The sequence below is a fragment of the Bombina bombina genome, chromosome 1, assembly GCF_027579735.1.
Source record: "Bombina bombina isolate aBomBom1 chromosome 1, aBomBom1.pri, whole genome shotgun sequence".
Classification (NCBI taxonomy): Eukaryota; Metazoa; Chordata; class Amphibia; order Anura; family Bombinatoridae; genus Bombina; species Bombina bombina.
The window spans coordinates 156,258,945-156,279,390 of NC_069499.1; the positions used below are offsets into that span (position 1 = coordinate 156,258,945).

The following is a 20,446-nucleotide window of genomic DNA, read 5'->3' on the forward strand; positions in this document are numbered from 1 at the left end:
TGGACAAAAATTGGAGGGTCTTCTGAAAAAGCTATTTATTCATCAAGGGTTTCTATTACAACCGACGGCCTGCATTGTCCCAGTTAACAACTGCGGCCGCATTTTGGTTTGATGCCTTAGAAGAGTCTCTTAAGAGTCTCTTAAGACTGAGACCTCTTTAGAGGATAGAATTAAGGCCCTTAAGCTGGCAAATTCTTTTGTTACGGATGCCGCTTTCCAAATTGCCAAATTGGCGGCTAAGAATGCAGGGTTTTCCATTCTAGCACGCAGAGCCTTATGGTTAAAATCTTGGTCTGCGGATGTGTCCTCTAAATCCAAGCTTTTGGCTATTCCTTTCAAAGGTAAGACCCTATTCGGGCCTGACTTGAAAGAGATCATTTCTGACATTACGGGAGGTAAGGGTCATCTCGTACCTCAGGATGAGACTTCTAAGCAGAGGGGTAGACAGAGTAATTTTCGTTCCTTTTGAAATTTCAAGGGAGTCCCCTCTGCCTCTTCCGCTAAACAGGAAGGGAATTTTGCTCAAGCCAAGTCCATCTGGAGACCCAACCAAGCTTGGAACAAGGGTAAACAACCCAAGAAACCCGCTGCTGCTCCCAAGACAGGATGAAGGGGTGGCCCCCGATCTGGGACCGGATCTAGTAGGGGGCAGACTTTCTCTCTTTGTCCAGGCTTGGATAAGAGACGTTCAGGATCCTTGGACACTGGAAATCGTGTCTCAAGGGTATCAACTGGAGTTCAAAAATTCCTTCCCAAGGGGAAGGTTCCTTCTTTCACGATTGTCTGTAGACCTGATAAAAAGAGAGGCGTTCTTACGTTGTGTAAAAGACCTCTCCACTTTGGGAGTAATTTGTCCCGTTCCAATTCTGGAACAGGGTCAGGGGTTTTACTCAAATTTTTCGTGGTTCCCAAAAAGAGTGAACGTTCCGACCCATTTTAGATCTCAAGAGTCTAAACAAGTTTCTCAGAGTCCCATCCTTCAAGATAGAGACTATTCGGACAATTCTTCCATTGATCCAGGAGGGTCAATATATGACTACCTTGGATTTGAAGGATGCATACCTTCACATTCCTATCCATCACCAGTTCCTAAGATTTGCCTTTCTGGACAAACATTTTCAGTTTGTGGCTCTGCCCTTCGGGCTGGCCACGGCACCCAGGATCTTCACAAAGGTTCTAGGGTCTCTGCTGGTGGTTCTCAGACCGCGGGGTATTGCAGTGGCGCCTTATCTGGACAATATTCTGATCCAGGCGTCTTATCAACTGACAAAGTCTCATACCGACATGGTTCTGTCCTTTCTAAGGACTCATGGGTGGAAGGTCAATCTAGAAAATAGTTCACTAATTCCACAGACAAGGGTTCCTTTCCTGGGAACTCTAATAGATTCCGTATACATGAAAATCTTCTTGACGGAGGTCAGGAAATTAAAGATTCTGAATACATGCCGAGCCCTTCAGTCCAATGCTCGGCCTTAAGTGGCTCAGTGCATGGAGGTAATTGGATTGATGGTGGCGGCAATGGACATCATTCCGTTTGCTCGTTTTCATCTCAGACCTCTACAACTGTGCATGCTCAAGCAGTGGAATGGAGATTATGCAAATTTTTCTCCTCAGATAGATCTGGATCAGGAGACAAGAGACTCTCTTCTTTGGTAGTTGTCGCAGGATCATCTGTCCCAAGGGACGTGCTTCCGCAGACCCTCATGGGTGATAGTGACAACGGATGCCAGTCTACAAGGTTGGGGTGCAGTCTGGAATTCCCTGAAGGCTCAGGGTGTGTGGACTTGGTCGGAGTCTTTACTTCCAATCAATATTCTTGAGTTAAGAGCTATATTCAATGCGCTTCAGACTTGGCCTCAGTTGGCTTCGGCCAAATTCATCAGGTTTCAGTCGGACAACATCACGACTGTGACTTACATCAATCATCAGGGAGGAACAAGGAGTTCCTTAGCAATGACAGAAGTATCTAAGATAATTCGGTGGGCGGAGGCTCACTCTTGTTATCTGTCAGCAATATTCTCAGGTGGGGCAGACCGGAATTGGATCTGATGGCGTCTCGTCAGAATGCCAAGCTCCCAAGATACGGATCCAGTCAAGGAATCCTCAGTGCCTTGGTCGTTCAACCTAGCTTATGTGTCTCCACCGTTTGCTCTCCTTCCCTGGGGGATTGCACAGATCAAACAGGAGAGGGCTTCGGTAATTCTTATCGCTCCTGCGTGGCCGCACAGGACTTAGTATGCAGATCTGGTGGACATGTCCTCTCTGCCACCATGGAAGCTTCCATTGAGGCAGGACCTTCTCATTCAGGGACCCTTCCATCACCCGAATCTAGTTTCTCTGCAGCTAACTGCTTGGAGATTGAACGCTTGATTTTATCTAAGCGAGGGTTCTCTGATTCGGTCATTGATACCTTGATTCAGGCATGTAAGCCTTTTACTAGAAAGATTTACCATAAGATATGGCGTAAATATCTTTATTGGTGTGAATCCAAGGGCTACTCATGGAGTAGGGTTAGGATTCCCAGGATTTTATCTTTTCTCCAAGAAGGTTTGGAGAAAGGGTTGTCAGCAAGTTCCTTAAAGGGACATATCTCTGCTTTGTCTATTCTGTTACACAAACATCTGTCAGATGTTCCAGACGTTCAATCTTTTTGTCAGGCTCTAACGAGAACCAGGCCTGTGTTTAGACCAATTGCTCCTCCTTGGAGTTTGAATTTAGTTCTTAATGTTCTTCAAGGGGTTCCGTTTGAACCTATGCATTCCATAGATATTAAGTTGTTATCTTGGAAAGTTTTATTTTTGATTGCTATTTCTTCTGCTCGCAGAGTTTCTGCGCTTTCAGCTTTACAATGTGATTCTCCTTATCTTCCATTCTGATAAGGTGGTCTTATGTACCAAACCTGGTTACCTTCCTAAGGTTGTTTCTAATAAGAATATTAATCAGGAAATTGTTGTTCCTTCCTTGTGTCCTAATCCTCCTCCTAAGAAGGAGCGTCTGTTACATAACTTAGACTTGGTTCGTTCCCTGAAGTTTTACTTGCAGGTGACTAAGGATTTTCGTCAATCATCTTCATTATTTGTTGTTTTTTCTGGAAAACGTAGGGGCCAGAAAGCTACGGTTACCTCTCTTTCTTTTTGGCTGAAGAGTATCATCCGTCTTGTTTATGAGACTGCTGGACAGCAGCCTCCTGAGAGAATTACGGCTCATTCCACTAGGGCTATGGCTTCCTCATGGGCATTTAAGAATGATGCTTCTGTTGAACAGATTTGCAAGGCTGCAACTTGGTCGTCTCTTCACACTTTTTCCAAATTTTCCAAATTTGATACTTTTGCCTCGTCCGAGGTTGTTTTTGGGAGAAAGGTTCTTCAAGCAGTGGTGCCTTCCGTTTAGGTTCCTGTCTTGTCCCTCCCTTTCATCCGTGTCCTATAGCTTTGGTATTGTATACCATAAGTAAGAATGAAATCCGTGGGCTCGTCATATCTTGTAAAAGAAAAGGAAATTTATGCTTACCTGATAAATTTATTTATTTTACGATATGACGAGTCCACGGCCCGCCCTGTCAATTTTTCAGACAGGTTTTTATATTTGTTAAACTTTAGTCACCTCTGCACCTTGGCTTTTCCTTTCTCTTCCTAACTTCGGTCGAAGGACTGGAGTGGAAGGGAAAGGAGGAGCTATATATATATAGCTCTGCTGTGGTGCTCTTTGCCTCCTGCTGCTGACCAGGAGGTGTAATCCCATAAGTAAGGATGAAATCTGTGGACTCGTCATATCGTAAAAGAAATAAATTTATCAGGTAAGCATAAATTTCCTTTTTTAAGAGATACCTAGGTAGGTATCTGGAGCACTACATGGCAGGAAATATTACTACCATCTAGTACTCTTGCATAAGGATTACATTCTTGCAAAACTGCTGCTTTATAGTGCTGAAGACATGTGCATGCTCCTAAGCTACTGTACATCCCTGCTTTTAAACAAAAGATAACAAGAATGAAGAAAATTAAATCATAAGAGTAAATTAGAAAGTTGTTTAAAATCCCATGTACTATCTGAATAATCAAAGAAAAATGTTGGGTTTCATGTCCCTTTAAGTCTATGCTGTACAGTATGTGAGCATAATTGGATGGCACTGCATATCTAGTAATGTTGTCTTATACTTAACAACTTCTTGTCGCCCTTGTCACGGTTTTTCCCAAAGAATCTTGCTAAAACTTTTATCTAGTTTTTGTGTTCTTGAAGAGACCTCTTAAACATCCTTCATAGTATAACCATAATTCCTTACAATTTACTTAGCAAAACAGCAAATTATTCATTTTAGAAGAGGGTTGTGTGTGTTAAAAAAAAACTGGCAACCCCAATTGATAAGATTAAACTTTAATTGAGGAAATCTATTTAAACTGAATTAAAATATCACAGGTTATGGGGCTTTTTGTCCAAGTCAATGCATTTAATGCAAGAGGGAAAAAAGGATTATTAAAAGGTTGTTTTAGAAGTCTTCAACCTTTTAACATGCTGAATGTGACAGAATCTGTAGCCACAGGCAGCTGTTCTTCCTTCAATAGTACATTTTTTAGAATCTTCTCCGCAGCTCCTTCCAATTGAAAATATCACCAGAGAAAGAGGATTACTGAAACCATACAGAAAAAAAGAGCATGAGCGGAAGGAAAATAATCTGAACGCAGTTTTAATAACGCTTAGAGTAAAGTTTTCATTTAATATATTTTCAATTCACACACAATTTAAACTAGTGCACAAATAGCACACAGTGCCAGTAGAGATATTTATTACTATTTTTGTTATTTCATCTGTAGAGGTCTCTAGTATATTTTTTGGGGCTTTGGTGCCAGCTACCTGCTTTGCTGTCCCCACTTCCAGTCGGCGAGTTTTGCAAAAAAATCTTTGGTCCAACACTAGGCTAAAGTCTTTACCACACTGGACATCAGCAACCTAAATACTCTGGAAACTCTTCAGCCCTATGCCGCTTGTGGTCAGTTAGTATGTGTGGCCTTACGCGTTTCACAGGATACACCTGCTTCTTGCTTGAGCTCAGTGCTTTTGTATTTCTTCAAACTTTTAGTCTCAGTAGCTTACATGTTGGACACTACTATATTGCTATTTAACCGTTGCACAGGTTTCAATACACTTAACAAAATAATTTAAAGATTATATTCTATTTATATGCAAGCATTTTAAAATGCCAATAGAGATTAATACAAGAAGTAGACATTTCCAGACAACTTATTCGTATATATTAAAGACTTGCGAATGAACATGAGTCAATTTGTTCACATATTTGAAAAGTTGCAACTTTATTGGAGCATAACCCTTTATAAATATGGTAATATCAATTGTGAGTTTTTTTTGGCGATAAACATGAGAATTTCCTTATTTTCAGTTTGATCAATTTTGTCCATATTTTATGAGTTTTTAAATGGCATCTGCAAGTAGGAGAACAACTGATCATATCCATTAACTTCTGTATATGACTCATTTAACAGGAGCAAATCCTAGGCAGTAAATTAAAAGGCCTGAGTATTTTGTCTTCTTTGCAGATCAGTGATGACAGATCTCTACTACCTCAGTCAAACAGATGGCGCAGGAAGTTGGCGAGAAAGAGAGGCCAAAGACTTGACGGATTTAGTACAAAGGAGGATTTCGTATGTCCAGGTAAAAGCTCTGCTGTTTTCACACCTTCTTCAGATGAGATTAAATGCTCTATGAGATACATTTTTTCATACCAACACTTGGAGGCCCTTTTATCAAGCTTCGAATGGAACTTGAGGGCCTGTGTTTCTGTCGAGTCTTCAGACTCGCCAGAAACAGCAGTTATGAAGCAGCGGTCTAAAGACCATTGCTCCATAACGCTGTCCGCCTGCTCTGAGCAGGTGGACAGAGATCGCCGGAATTCAACCCGATCGAGTGCAATCGGGTTGATTGACACCCCCTGCTAGCGGCCGATTGGCCGCGAATCTGCAGGGGGCGGTGTTGCACCAGCAGCTCACAAGAGCTGCTGGTGCAATGCTGAATACGGAGAGTGTTATTGCTCTCCGCATTCAGCGAGGTCTGTCGGACCTGATACGACATACCTTTAATAAATATTCCTCTTGGAGTGGTCTGGTAACATTTTCCTCTGCCCCTGTATTTTCGTAAGAATAAGTCTCCTATAGTGCATTTAGGTTTTAAGTAATCATTATAAAGGGAAGATTAATGGTATGTTATTTGCTAATTTCTGCAATTAAAAATGAGAAATCATTCTATGAAATCTGGAAGTTGCAGTAAAAATTGTCATACCTTTTTTTTTTTTTTTTGCTATCATTTTGCAAGAATATCTGCTGTATAATTCATAGAGAAAAATATGTAATTGTGTTAAAAGCTATATTAAAACATATGATGTGTGAAACTAACTGCATACATAGCTGATAAAGAAAACTTCCAAAGATCTGATGATGCACACTGAATCACCCCAGAAGCATAAGAACAAAATATGTTTGTTTTTCAGCTAAGGAGCATCCATCTTCAAAATAAAGTTTAAAGAGACAGTCAACACCAGAATATTTGTTGTTTAAAAAGATAGATAATCCCTTTATTACCCATTCCCCAGTTTTGCATAACCAACACAGTTATAATAATATACCTGTTACCTCTCTGAGTACCTTGAGCCTCTGCAAACTGCCCCCTTATTTCATTTCTTTTGACAGACTTGTATTTTAGCCAAACAGTGCTGACTCCTAGGTATGACGTCTGTGAGCTCAATGTTATCTATAGGATACATGTTAACTAACTCCCTCTAGTGGTGAAAAACTGTCTAAATGCATTTAGATTAGAGGCAGCCTTCAAGGTCTAAGAAATTAACATATGAGCCTACCTAGGTTTAGCTTTCAACTAAGAATACCAAAAGAACAAATCAAAATTGGTGATAACAGTAAATTAAAAAGTTGTTTAGAATTACATGCCCTATTGGAACCATGAAAGTTTATTTTGGACTTAACTTTCCCTTTAATGCATGTCATTAAAAAAAAAGTGACTTTAGAGGGACATTCCAGTCAAAATTTAAATGCACATAGATGAATTACATCTTTGAATAGAAACATATTTGCAATATACATGTAGTGGTAAAAATGCTTCTACTGTTATAGTGTTAACATTTTTCTCTGCACATGTTAGTGAGGCATAGTTAGATATTCTCAGTGCACCAGCATTTTAAATACTGCAGCTGCTCAGAGCACCAGTGGGGCTTATATCATATCAGCAATTAACAAATTGCGTCATTAACAGATGGTACAAGCACCTTAGGGTCTCTGAGCAAGTGCTGTGTTTTAAATGCTGGTGCACGGTGCATATTTAAATACAATTTTAAAACAGCTATAGCTTTTATTAGAAGTATTTTTGCTAATGCATGTATATTACAAAAATGCTTCTGTTCAAAGCCGAAATGCATTCATGTGGATTGCAATTTTGGCGGGAATGCTCTCTTAATATTCAATTTCTGATGTTCGCTTAATTCTCAAACATCTTTGCATTGCTTTTTGTTCACATTATTTAGCAGCCAATTTTCACATACTCTATAACTTCTTCAGATTTTACAGTGTTTGTTTTTCTGTTACATTTTTTTTTTTTTTTTTTAAACTTAATATTTTTATTTAAGGTTTGATAAAAGGCATACATTCAATACTACATAGGGTAGCATGTTAACAGTAATGGAATACAGGCAGCATGTGACATAACATTATAATCGACAATATGTATTCCTAGATAAGAGAGAAAGAGAAAAAAACATATTATGCAGTTAGTATGCCACATGTTCTAATCACCTCCATAATGATCAGAGAGGCCACTCTTGGACCTTCACACTAAATATAACGAACTAGTGGAGGTTGATACCAACAAAGGAGATCACTTTTGGATCTCAAATTAGAAACACACCATGCTTTCTATTTTTACTATTATAACTGGCAACTATTACACTCAAAGATATAGATAACTATAAGACCAATTAGCTGGATTGTCAAATATAGAACTTAAGACATAGCTGAGGGTATAATTACTAAACGTAGGAGATCAGAGTGGGAGCACTGCTAGACCAGATGGGGCTATGAATAAAATTCAACATATAGTACATAATGACTTTGTAACCTCTCCGACCCTCAGCATAATCTACTATCCTAGTTTGTGTGATAAGTATCATCTCACTGTCATATAATACATGCTTAAAATACTATATATGCATTTGCATCAAACAATCACTACGTACAGTAAATAATTAAAACATACCTTACCTATCTTAGACAATACAATTATGTCTGCAATACTGTCACATAGCATATGTTAGTTTATAACAATATGAGGGTAAAGACATTCAATCTGATATAAGGGGAGGAGATTACTATTCAACTTGTTAGCAACTATAAAACCATATTCAACCGCCCTATATAATTAATACAATCTCTGCTATAGGATATGTAATAAACAGCGTCCACACAGTAAATAAAAATGTATAATATATTTATCAAAATGTCCAGAAAGAGGAAAATTACAAAGTTCTCTCACATCAAGCCATGCTGTCACCAAACACGTAGCACAGCGACTCTAACCCATGCCTGTCCTCCACAACTTTGCCACAAGCTTGGGGTATAGTCTATCATCGGGTATCTTGAAAATCGTATGCCAGATTGCCATTGTTAGAGTAGCATTACTGTAGACAATCTTCCTAAGTCTTTGGCATCGAGTGACACACAGAGCGAGCTTTGAGTAGTGGGGTAAAAATCCCAGCAGTGAGAAAGTTAAAGGTATGTCTTTTGGCCGTTTAGGACGGAGAATCACAGAAGCCTTAAAAACAGATGTAAGCAGTGCATGTATTACCAACTCCGCCGGCGGATCTGCGGGCCAGCTCCATGCTTCATCCCCTGAGCAGACATTCTGGGTACTTACAGTCTATGCAGCTCGATGCGAATTAACCTCGACTTGGCAAGCGTCATGAGAGTAAAGTAAATCCGGACGGCTCCAGTCTACTGTATGCATAGATTGTTGGTGCATCAAGGTTTTCATCTGCGTCCCATTCTGTAATGTCCCGGGCTCAATACCCTGACACACTTCCACCATTGGTAGGGCTATGGTATAAGGCTGTGGGTCGTTTATTCCGCTCGCCGGCCTGTCTGAACTGTTTACCTCTGTAACTGTTGCTCTCTGGTGCAAAAGATCCAGATCAGATCTCGGATATCTAGTTGTAATTAGGTGGACTTCGCCTGCAGTAGGAGTCTCACATATACAGCATTGTATAGTAGCGATCATCTCCTCCTCAAATCGAGACATAGCTGCACATATAAGTTCCTTAATTGTACAGGATTGTGTATCCATGATGAGTATTAGTTATAATGAGTGGTTCCCTTCTCAAAGTGTTACTCTTTTAGCAGAACAAGAAGTTAGTTCATGCTCCAGCACAACCGGCTGGTATATATCTGGTATTATCAGATCAATGGAGGGGTGGGTGAGGTTCCAAGCCGTCCCTAGGCCTCTGCTGCGCACCTCACCAATTCTGGGCTGCTGGGCTGAAATGAACAGTAAATAATGCTTAAATCCTTTCCACGAGGATTAGATAACCTCACCTAACTGAAATTTAACTTAGTGGGAGGAATTTAGGAGTGATAAACAGCAGTTTCTTTCATGTAATTAGCAAGAGTCCATGAGCTAGTGACGTATGGGATATACATTCCTACCAGGAGGGGCAAAGTTTCCCAAACCTCAAAATGCCTATAAATACACCCCTCACCACACCCACAAATCAGTTTGACAAACTTTGCCTCCTATGGAGGTGGTGAAGTAAGTTTGTGCTAGATTCTACGTTGATATGCGCTCCGCAGCAGGTTGGAGCCCGGTTTTCCTCTCGGCGTGCAGTGAATATCAGAGGGATGTGAGGAGAGTATTGCCTGTTTGAATTCAATGATCTCCTTCTACGGGGTCTATTTCATAGGTTCTCTGTTATCGGTCGTAGAGATTCATCTCTTACCTCCCTTTTCAGATCGACGATATACTCTTATATACCATTACCTCTACTGATTCTCGTTTCAGTACTGGTTTGGCTTTCTACTACATGTAGATGAGTGTCCTGGGGTAAGTAAGTCTTATGTTCTGTGACACTCTAAGCTATGGTTGGGCACTTTTGTATAAAGTTCTAAATATATGTATTCAAACATTTATTTGCCTTAACTCAGGATGTTCAACGTTCCTTATTTCAGACAGTCAGTTTCATATTTGGGATAATGCCTTTCAATAAATCAATTTTTTTCTTACCTTAAAATTTGACTTTCCCTGTGGGCTGTTAGGCTCGCGGGGGCTGAAAATGCTTCACTTTATTGCGTCATTCTTGGCGCAGACTTTTTTGGCGCAAATAGTTTTGTCTGTTTCCGGCGTCATACGTGTCGCTGGAAGTTGCGTCATTTTTTGACGTTTTTTTTGCGCCAAAAGTGTCGGCGTTCCAGATGTGGCGTCTTTTTTGGCGCTAAAAAAATATGGGCGTCACTTTTGTCTCCACATTATTTAAGTCTCATTATTTTTTGCTTCTGGTTGCTAGAAGCTTGTTCACTGGCATTTTTTCCCATTCCTGAAACTGTCATTTAAGGAATTTGATCAATTTTGCTTTATATGTTGTTTTTTTCTATTACATATTGCAAGATGTCCCAGATTGACACTGAGTTAGAAGATACTTCTGGAAAAAACGCTGCCTGGTGCTGGATCTACCAAAGTTAAGTGCATCTGTTGTAAACTTATGGTATCTGTTCCTCCAGCTGTTGTTTGTAATGAATGTCATGACAAACTTGTTAATGCAGATAATATTTCCTTTAGTAATGTTACATTACCTGTTGTGGTTCCATCAACATCTAATACTCAGAGTGTTCCTGTTAACATAAGAGATTTTGTTTCTATATCTATTAAGAAGGCTATGTCTGTTATTCCCCCTTCTAGTAAACGCAAAAGGTCTTTTAAAACTTCTCATTTTTCAGATGAATTTTTAAATGAACATCATCATTCTGATTCTGATAGTGGTTCCTCTGGTTCAGAGGATTCTGTCTCAGAGGTTGATGCTGATAAATCTTCATATTTATTCAAAATGGAATTTATTCGCTCTTTACTTAAAGAGGTTTTAATTGCTTTAGAAATAGAGGATTCTGGTCCTCTTGATACTAAATCTAAACGTTTAAATAAGGTTTTTAAATCTCCTGTAGTTGTTCCTGTCCCTGATGCTATTTCTGAAGTAATCTCCAGGGAATGGAATAATTTGGGTAATTCATTTACTCCTTCTAAACGTTTTAAGCAATTATATCCTGTGCCATCTGACAGATTAGAATTTTGGGACAAAATCCCTAAGGTTGATGGGGCTGTCTCTACTCTTGCTAAACGTACTACTATTCCTACGGCAGATAGTACTTCCTTTAAGGATCCTTTAGATAGGAAGATTGAATCCTTTCTAAGAAAAGCTTACTTATGTTCAGGTAATCTTCTTAGACCTGCTATATCTTTAGCGGATGTTGCTGCAGCTTCAACTTTTTGGTTAGAAGCCTTAGCGCAACAAGTAACAGATCATAACTCTCATAGCATTGTTAATCTTCTTCAACATGCTAATAACTTTATTTGTGATGCCATCTTTGATATCATTAGAGTTGATGTCAGGTATATGTCTCTAGCTATTTTAGCTAGAAGAGCTTTATGGCTTAACTTGGAATGCTGATATGTCTTCTAAGTCAACTTTGCTTTCCCTTTCTTTCCAGGGTAATAAATTATTTGGTTCTCAGTTGGATTCTATTATCTCAACTGTTACAGGAGGGAAAGGAACTTTTTTACCACAGGATAAAAAATCTAAAGGTAAATTTAGGTCTAATAATCGTTTTCGTTCCTTTCGTCCCAATAAGGAACAAAAGCCTGATCCTTCGCCCTCAGGAGCGGTATCAGTTTGGAAACCATCTCCAGTCTGGAATAAGTCCAAGCCTTTTAGAAAACCAAAACCAGCTCCCAAGTCCACATGAAGGTGCGGCCCTCATTCCAGCTCAGCTGGTAGGGGGCAGATTACGTTTTTTCAAACAAATTTGGATCAATTCAATTCACAATCTTTGGATTCAAAACATTGTTTCAGAAGGGTACAGAATTGGCTTCAAGATAAGGCCTCCTGCAAAGAGATTTTTTCTTTCCCGTGTCCCAGTAAATCCAGCAAAGGCTCAAGCATTTCTGAAATGTGTTTCAGAACTAGAGTTGGCTGGAGTAATTATGCCAGTTCCAGTTCTGGAACAGGGACTGGGGTTTTATTCAAATCTCTTCATTGTACCAAAGAAGGAGAATTCCTTCAGACCAGTTCTGGATCTAAAAATATTGAATCTTATGTAAGGATACCAACATTCAAAATGGTAACTATAAGGACTATTCTGCCTTTTGTTCAGCAAGGGCATTATATGTCCACAATAGATTTACAGGATGCATATCTGCATATTCCGATTCATCCAGATCACTATCAGTTTCTGAGATTCTCTTTCCTAGACAAGCATTACCAGTTTGTGGCTCTGCCGTTTGGCCTAGTAACAGCTCCAAGGATTTTTACAAAGGTTCTCGGTGCCCTTCTGTCTGTAATCAGAGAACAGGGTATTGTGGTATTTCCTTATTTGGACGATATCTTGGTACTTGCTCAGTCTTCACATTTAGCAGAATCTCATACGAATCGACTTGTGTTGTTTCTTCAAGATCATGGTTGGAGGATCAATTTTCCGAAAAGTTCATTGATTCCTCAAACAAGGGTTACCTTTTTAGGTTTCCAGATAGATTCAGTGTCCATGACTCTGTCTCTGACAGACAAGAGACGTCTAAAGTTGATCTCAGCTTGTCGAAACCTTCAATCACAATCATTCCCTTCGGTAGCCTTATGCATGGAAATTCTAGGTCTTATGACTGCTGCATCGGATGCGATCCCCTTTGCTCGTTTTCACATGCGACCTCTTCAGCTCTGTATGCTGAACCAGTGGTGCAGGGATTACACAAAGATATCTCAATTAATATCTTTAAAACCGATTGTACGACACTCTCTGACATGGTGGACAGATCACCATCGTTTAGTTCAGGGGGCTTCTTTTGTTCTTCCGACCTGGACTGTAATTTCAACAGATGCAAGTCTGACAGGTTGGGGAGCTGTTTGGGGGTCTCTGACAGCACAAGGGGTTTGGGAATCTCAGGAGGTGAGATTACCGATCAATATTTTGGAACTCCGTGCAATTTTCAGAGCTCTTCAGTCTTGGCCTCTTCTAAAGAGAGAATCGTTCATTTGTTTTCAGACAGACAATGTCACAACTGTGGCATACATCAATCATCAAGGAGGGACTCACAGTCCTCTGGCCATGAAAGAAGTATCTCGAATTCTGGTATGGGCGGAATCCAGCTCCTGTCTAGTTTCTGCGGTTCATATCCCAGGTATAGACAATTGGGAAGCGGATTATCTCAGTCGCCAAACGTTACATCCGGGCGAATGGTCTCTTCACCCAGAAGTATTTCTTCAGATTGTTCAAATGTGGGGTCTTCCAGAAATAGATCTGATGGCTTCTCATCTAAACAAGAAACTTCCCAGGTATCTGTCCAGATCCAGGGATCCTCAAGCGGAAGCAGTGGATGCTTTGTCACTTCCTTGGAAGTATCATCCTGCCTATATCTTTCCGCCTCTAGTTCTTCTTCCAAGAGTAATCTCCAAGATTCTGAAGGAATGCTCGTTTGTTCTGCTGGTGGCTCCAGCATGGCCTCACAGGTTTTGGTATGCGGATCTTGTCCGGATGGCCTCTTGCCAACCGTGGACTCTTCCGTTAAGACCAGACCTTCTGTCACAAGGTCCTTTTTTCCATCAGGATCTCAAATCCTTAAATTTAAAGGTATGGAGATTCAACGCTTGATTCTTAGTCAAAGAGGTTTCTCTGACTCTGTGATTAATACTATGTTACAGGCTCGTAAATCCGTATCTAGGGAGATATATTATAGAGTCTGGAAGACTTATATTTCTTGGTGTCTTTCTCATCATTTTTCCTGGCATTCTTTTAGAATTCCGAGAATTTTACAGTTTCTTCAGGATGGTTTGGATAAAGGTTTGTCTGCAAGTTCCTTGAAAGGACAAATCTCTGCTCTTTCTGTTCTTTTTATCTTCCTGATATTCATTGTTTTGTACAAGCTTTGGTTCGTATAAAACCTGTCATTAAGTCAATTTCTCCTCCTTGGAGTTTGAATTTGGTTCTGGGGGCTCTTCAAGCTCCTCCGTTTGAACCTATGCATTCTTTGGACATTAAATTACTTTCTTGGAAAGTTTTGTTCCTTTTGGCCATCTCTTCTGCCAGAAGAGTCTCTGAATTATCTGCTCTTTCTTGTGAGTCTCCTTTTCTGATTTTTCATCAGGATAAGGCGGTGTTGCGAACTTCTTTTAAATTTTTACCTAAGGTTGTGAATTCTAACAACATTAGTAGAGAAATTGTGGTTCCTTCATTATGTCCTAATCCTAAGAATTCTAAGGAGAAATCATTGCATTCTTTGGATGTAGTTAGAGCTTTGAAATATTATGTTGAAGCTACTAAGAATTTCCGAAAGACTTCTAGTCTATTTGTTATCTTTTCCGGTTCTAGGAAAGGTCAGAAGGCTTCTGCCATTTCTTTGGCATCTTGGTTGATATCTTTAATTCATCATGCTTATGTCGAGTCGGGTAAAACTCCGCCTCAAAGGATTACAGCTCATTCTACTAGGTCAGTTTCTACTTCCTGGGCATTTAGGAATGAAGCTTCGGTTGATCAGATTTGCAAAGCAGCAACTTGGTCTTCTTTGCATACTTTTACTAAATTCTACCATTTTGATGTGTTTTCTTCTTCTGAAGCAGTTTTTGGTAGAAAAGTACTTCAGGCAGCTGTTTCAGTTTGATTCTTCTGCTTATAATTTCATTTTTTTTCATTATAAGATTTAAACTTTGTTTTGGGTGTGGATTATTTTCAGCGGAATTGGCTGTCTTTATTTTATCCCTCCCTCTCTAGTGACTCTTGCGTGGAAGATCCACATCTTGGGTAGTCATTATCCCATACGTCACTAGCTCATGGACTCTTGCTAATTACATGAAAGAAAACATAATTTATGTAAGAACTTGCCTGATAAATTAATTTCTTTCATATTAGCAAGAGTCCATGAGGCCCACCCTTTTTGTGGTGGTTATGATTTTTTTGTATAAAGCACAATTATTCCAATTCCTTATTTTTTATGCTTTTGCACTTTTTTCTTATCACCCCACTTCTTGGCTATGCGTTCAACTGATTTGTGGGTGTGGTGAGGGGTGTATTTATAGGCATTTTGAGGTTTGGGAAACTTTGCCCCTCCTGGTAGGAATGTATATCCCATACGTCACTAGCTCATGGACTCTTGCTAATATGAAAGAAATGAATTTATCAGGCAAGTTCTTACATAAATTATCTTTTTAACATCTCCTCTGTAGAGCCCTAATTAAAAAGCAGCCATCTCAGTCGGTAGTCGGACACGCCCCCCCTGTTACATTTTATAAAAAGATTACTCAACCAAATGTTTAAAGCATAAAGACATTGTTCTTTAAAGGGACATGAAACACAATTATCTCGGCCCTCCCTGGTAATGCTTTCCAGTGAGATTCCCTCCTCTAAAGGGCGTGGACCCCTTGTTACTTGTATAACGTTAACTTCTTTAATACTGCCCTCCTCCTCCTAGTTCTGTCCAGCCATCAGTTGGACAGGACTTGGAGACCCTCTCCACATGTATGCACTTACCTGGATTTCTCTGGGCAATTGATGGCAGCTGCTGTTTGTTCCCCTAGGGAGGCTTTATCCTCCAAAACTTACTGTTTGTTCCACCGCTAGATTTTGGTCTTTATGGCACTGGTGTGGAGTTTAGGCAGCGTATTATCTTCCATAAAGTTATCTGTGGGAGCCGCCATCTTACCCTGCTGTGATCTGGAAGTGACGTCATGGGGTCTCATTTGAGAGCTGATTCTAGCGTACGTGAACCACTACATGCCTCCACTTGAGCCTTCACAAGGCGATCCGGAGCTCCACTGCCAGGAGTTTTCCTTGTACCCACAAAGATTTGGCCTGTCCGGCTTCAGTGTTAAAGGGATAGTAAACACCAAAAATGTTATTGTTTAAAAAGATAGATAATCCCTTTATTTACCATTCCTCAGTTTTACATAACCAACACTGTTAAAGAAATATACATTTTACCTCTGTAATTACCTTATATCTAAGCTTCTGCAGACTGCCCGCTTATCTCAGATCTTTTGACACACTTGCATTTCAGGCAATTAGTGCTAACTCTTAAAGAACTCCACGTGCATGAGCACTATTTTAATGGGGTAATGGGTAATGGAGTTTTTCTGCCCCAAGACAACACATCTAAGGGTAAATTAATTTAAAGCTCCCAATCGTTTTATTTCCTTTCCTCAGAATAGAGATCAGAAAACCACTTCTTCCCTTAAGGCCTCTGGCTCTAATTGGAGACCATCTCCAAATTGGAATAAATCTAAACCTTATAAGAAACCAAATCCTGCCCCTAAACCTACATGAAGGTGCGGCCCTCAAACCAGTTCTTCTGGTAGGGGGCAGACTAAAGCTATTTCAAAGAGTTTGGACAGACTCTGTCCAAAACCAGTGGATTTAGAATACATTTCTCAAGGGGTATCGAATATGATTCAGAATAAGACCTCCCTTGGTAAGATTCTTTCTTACCCATGTACCAAAAAACCCAGTAAAAGCTCAAGCCTTTCTGAAATGTGTTTCAGATCTAGAACTTTCAGGGGTAATTGTCCCAGTTCCACAGCAGGAACAAGGATTCGGTTTTTATATTGTACCAAAGAAGGAAAATTCTTTCAGACCAATTTTGGATCTCAAAACTTTAAATCATTTTGTAAGAGTCCCAACTTTCAAAATGGTGACTATAAGGACTATTCTGTCTTTAGTTCAGCAAGGTCACTTCATGTCTACAATAGACTTACAGGGTGCTTACCTTCACATTCCGATTCATCCATATCACTATCGATTTCTGAGATTCTCTTTTCTAAACAAGCATTACCAATTTGTCACTCTTCCGTTTGGCCTTGCAACAGCACCAAGAATATTCTCAAAAGTTCTAGGTGCCCTTCTATCTGTAATCAGAGAGCAGGGTATTGTGGTATTTCCTTATTTGGATATCATCTTGGAGGTACTAGCTCAATCTTTACATTAAGCAGAATCTCACACAAAACAACTTCTGTTGTTTCTTCAAAGACATGGTTGGAGGATCAATTTACCAAAGAGTTTTTCTTGAGTTCTCAGGTCACCTTTTTAGGTTTCCAGATCGATTCAATGTCCATGACTCTATCCCTAACAGAAAAGAAACGTTTGAGATTGGTTTCAGCTTGTCTTAACCTTCAGTCTCTATCATTCCCTTCAGTGGCTATGTGCATGGAAGTTTTAGGTTTAATGATTGCAGCATTGGATGCAATCCCTTTCCTTCTTAATATAAGGAGAGTCCACGGCTTCATTCTTTACCTTTTGGAAATACTGAACCTGACCACCAGGAGGAGGCAAAGACACCTCAGCCAAAGGCTTAAATACCCCTCCCACTTCCCCTACCCCCCAGTCATTCTTTGCCTTTCATCACAGGAGGATGGCAGAGAAGTGTCAGAAGAGTTGTTCCTCAGGAGGGGTATATGCCCTTCGATATGGGACTGGAGTTTTAAGTAGTCTTGTCAGCCTCTCAGTGAGAGCATTGACGAAAGTTAGAGTCTGGAGATGCAGGGAGAGTCTTCCTGCAAACCCATCCAGACTGCCTGCTAACAGCTTCTTAAGCAACCAGTGTAAATGAGTTTCACTGTCTGCTTTTTCTTTACTCAAGTCCATCTCAGAAGCGATGCTACAAGACTGTCACACTTGAGAGGCTGTATTTCTGTTCCACAGCACGGCTTATTGTATCTTAATTGAATCATGGGTTAATATCTCTTGAAGGAGGTTATTGAACAGTGGGGATTAATCAAATGTGATACTTTGCTTTTATGATGCTTTATGTGTGCAATTTTTTAGGCTCATAGACTGTTATGCAGTAATGGAACATACTGTTTTTTACTTTCACTTTGAACGCTGCACAGCTTGTAGTATGGCACGCTTTTTTTCATAGCAGGGGGTCCTGCCTTACGCACCACGTGATCGGGTGTGCTTACACTTTCGTTTTCTCTTTCCTGACCGAGCTAGACGTTTGTTTCTCTGTTTGCCTGGGTATAGGAGGTGGTTATTGCCCCAGTCATTGGGAATATAAAGGTGCCGTTTTGTGAGAAATAAAAAGTTAATTTATTCTGTGTCCTACTGTTGTTAGCGCAAGCTATGGAGGATTTTGATATGCTTGAGGGTACTCCCTCTATTCCTAATAGTAATACCTGTCTGAGGAGGCCTTGGTATGCCCGCCCTCTCAACTAAGTTCAATATGCATCAACAAGCTTATTATGTCTAAGAAGGTTAACCCCTTTAGTACTACTGAGCCGTCCACCTCTGAGAATTTGTCATCCCGTGAGGTGCATACCCATCGGTTATCTCCATCATCACATGCAGCTTCCCGTAGCACGCCTGATCCTCCATCTGGAGGGAGCCTTTTACCATCGGACTTTACCGCACAGTTAAAGACGGCAGTTTCTGAGGCTCTTAGTTCTTTACCTCGCCCTGCCAAGTGCAAGCGAAAGGTTAAACATAGCTCTCCGGTCCAGGGGACATCTAGTGATTTATTAGATTTGTCTGCCTTTCAAGTATCCAAGGATGGGTCACACTCTGAGTCTTCAGAGGGTGAACTTTCTGGGTCGGAGTCTGCTACCTCTAGGCCTCCGGCTTCGGAGGAGCCAGCCTTTAGATTTAAAATCAAACACTTTTTCTTCTGAAGGAGGTTCTGTTGACATTAGAGGTTCCAGAGGCCAAGTTGCCTGATGAACCTTTAATCCCTAAATTAGACAAAGGACAGGGTAGCGCCGCTAACTTTTCCTGGACCTGGAAAAAGAACGAGTGGGATAGAATTGGATTTTCTTTTTCCCCTTCGTCTGCCTATAAGGTACTATTCCCGGTCCTGGACTCTCAGCTTAGTTGTGGGGTTCCGTCTCTAAGGTGGATGGCGCTATCTCCATGCTAGCCAAGCGTACTACTATCCCTCTTGAGGATAGCGCGTCATTCAGAGAGCCGATGGATAAGAAGATGGAAACTTCTCAGAAAAATATTTAAGCATACAGGATACTTATTTAAACCGGCAGTGGCTGTTGCCTCGGTTGCTGGAGCTGCGGCCTACTGGTGCGACTCCTTAGCGGATTTGATCGAGGAGGAGGGGCCCCCTTAATGTTATCCAAGAAAGAATTAAAGCATTGAGAATTGCTAATTCTTTTATCTGTGATGCAAACATGCTAAGATCTCTGGCTTCACAGTACACAGCTCTGGCTGAAGTCCTGGTCTGCGGACATGACTTCTAAGTCTAGACTACTTTCCCTTCCCTTTAAGGGAAATATTTTATTTGGTCCAAGCCTGGACTCCATTATCTCCACGGTTACAGGGGGCAAGGGTGCCTACTGCAGGATAAAAAGAACAATTCTAAGGGACAAGGATCTAATTTTCATTCCTTTCGTTCTGAAAAGTCCCAACATCAGCAGTCCTCATCTAAGCCTGAGCAAACTAAGAGCACTTGGAAGCCGTCTCAATCTTGGAATAAATCCAAGCAGAACAAGAAGCCCCCCGAGAGCAAGTCCGCATGAAGGGGCAGTCCCCCGGCGCTGGATCGTGTAAGGGGCAGACTGTCACTGTTTTCAGATGCTTGGTTCAGGGACGTGCAGAATCAATGGGTCCTGGAGGTCATAGCTCAGGGATATAAGATAGGTTTCAAATCTCATCCACCCAAGGGCAGATTTCTCCTCTCAAGCGTGTCTTCCAGACCTGAAACAAGGGAAGCCTTTCTGGGGTGTGTACAGGACCTGTCCTCATTAGGGGCCATTGTCCTGGTTGCTATCGCAGTAAGGGGTTTGGGATACTATTCAAAACTGTTCATGGTCCCAAAGAAGGAGGGAACTTTTTGTCCGATTCTGGACCTAAAGTGCTTAAATAAGTTTCTAAATGTCCCCTCGTTCAAGATGTAGACAATAAGCTACATCCTTCCTCTAGATCAGGAAGGACAGTTTATGACCACTATAGATCTGAAGGATGCCTACCATCACGTTCCAATCCACAGGGACCACTTCCAGTTCCTAAGGTTTGTGTTCCTGGATCAGCACTTCCAGCTCAATGCACTTCCGTTTGGTCTAGCTACTGCTCCACGAATCTTTACAAAGGTTGTAGGGGCTCTCCTGGCCGTAGCCAGAACCCAAGGTATAGCAGTAGCTCCCTACTTAGCCGACATTCTGGTTCAAGCACCATCTTTTCGTCTAGCGGAGAACCAT

General features: G+C 40.8%; 1 protein-coding gene across 1 annotated transcript in view; it reads left to right on the forward strand.

The window, feature by feature from the left end:
* The window catches only part of FUT8 (fucosyltransferase 8), a 678,563-nt gene that overhangs the window by 404,332 nt on the left and 253,785 nt on the right, over positions 1-20,446 (forward strand). The window contains exon 6 of the mRNA XM_053697682.1: positions 5,553-5,667. Within this exon, the coding sequence (XP_053553657.1) occupies positions 5,553-5,667 (115 nt within the window). The remainder of the gene's footprint in view (positions 1-5,552; positions 5,668-20,446) is intronic.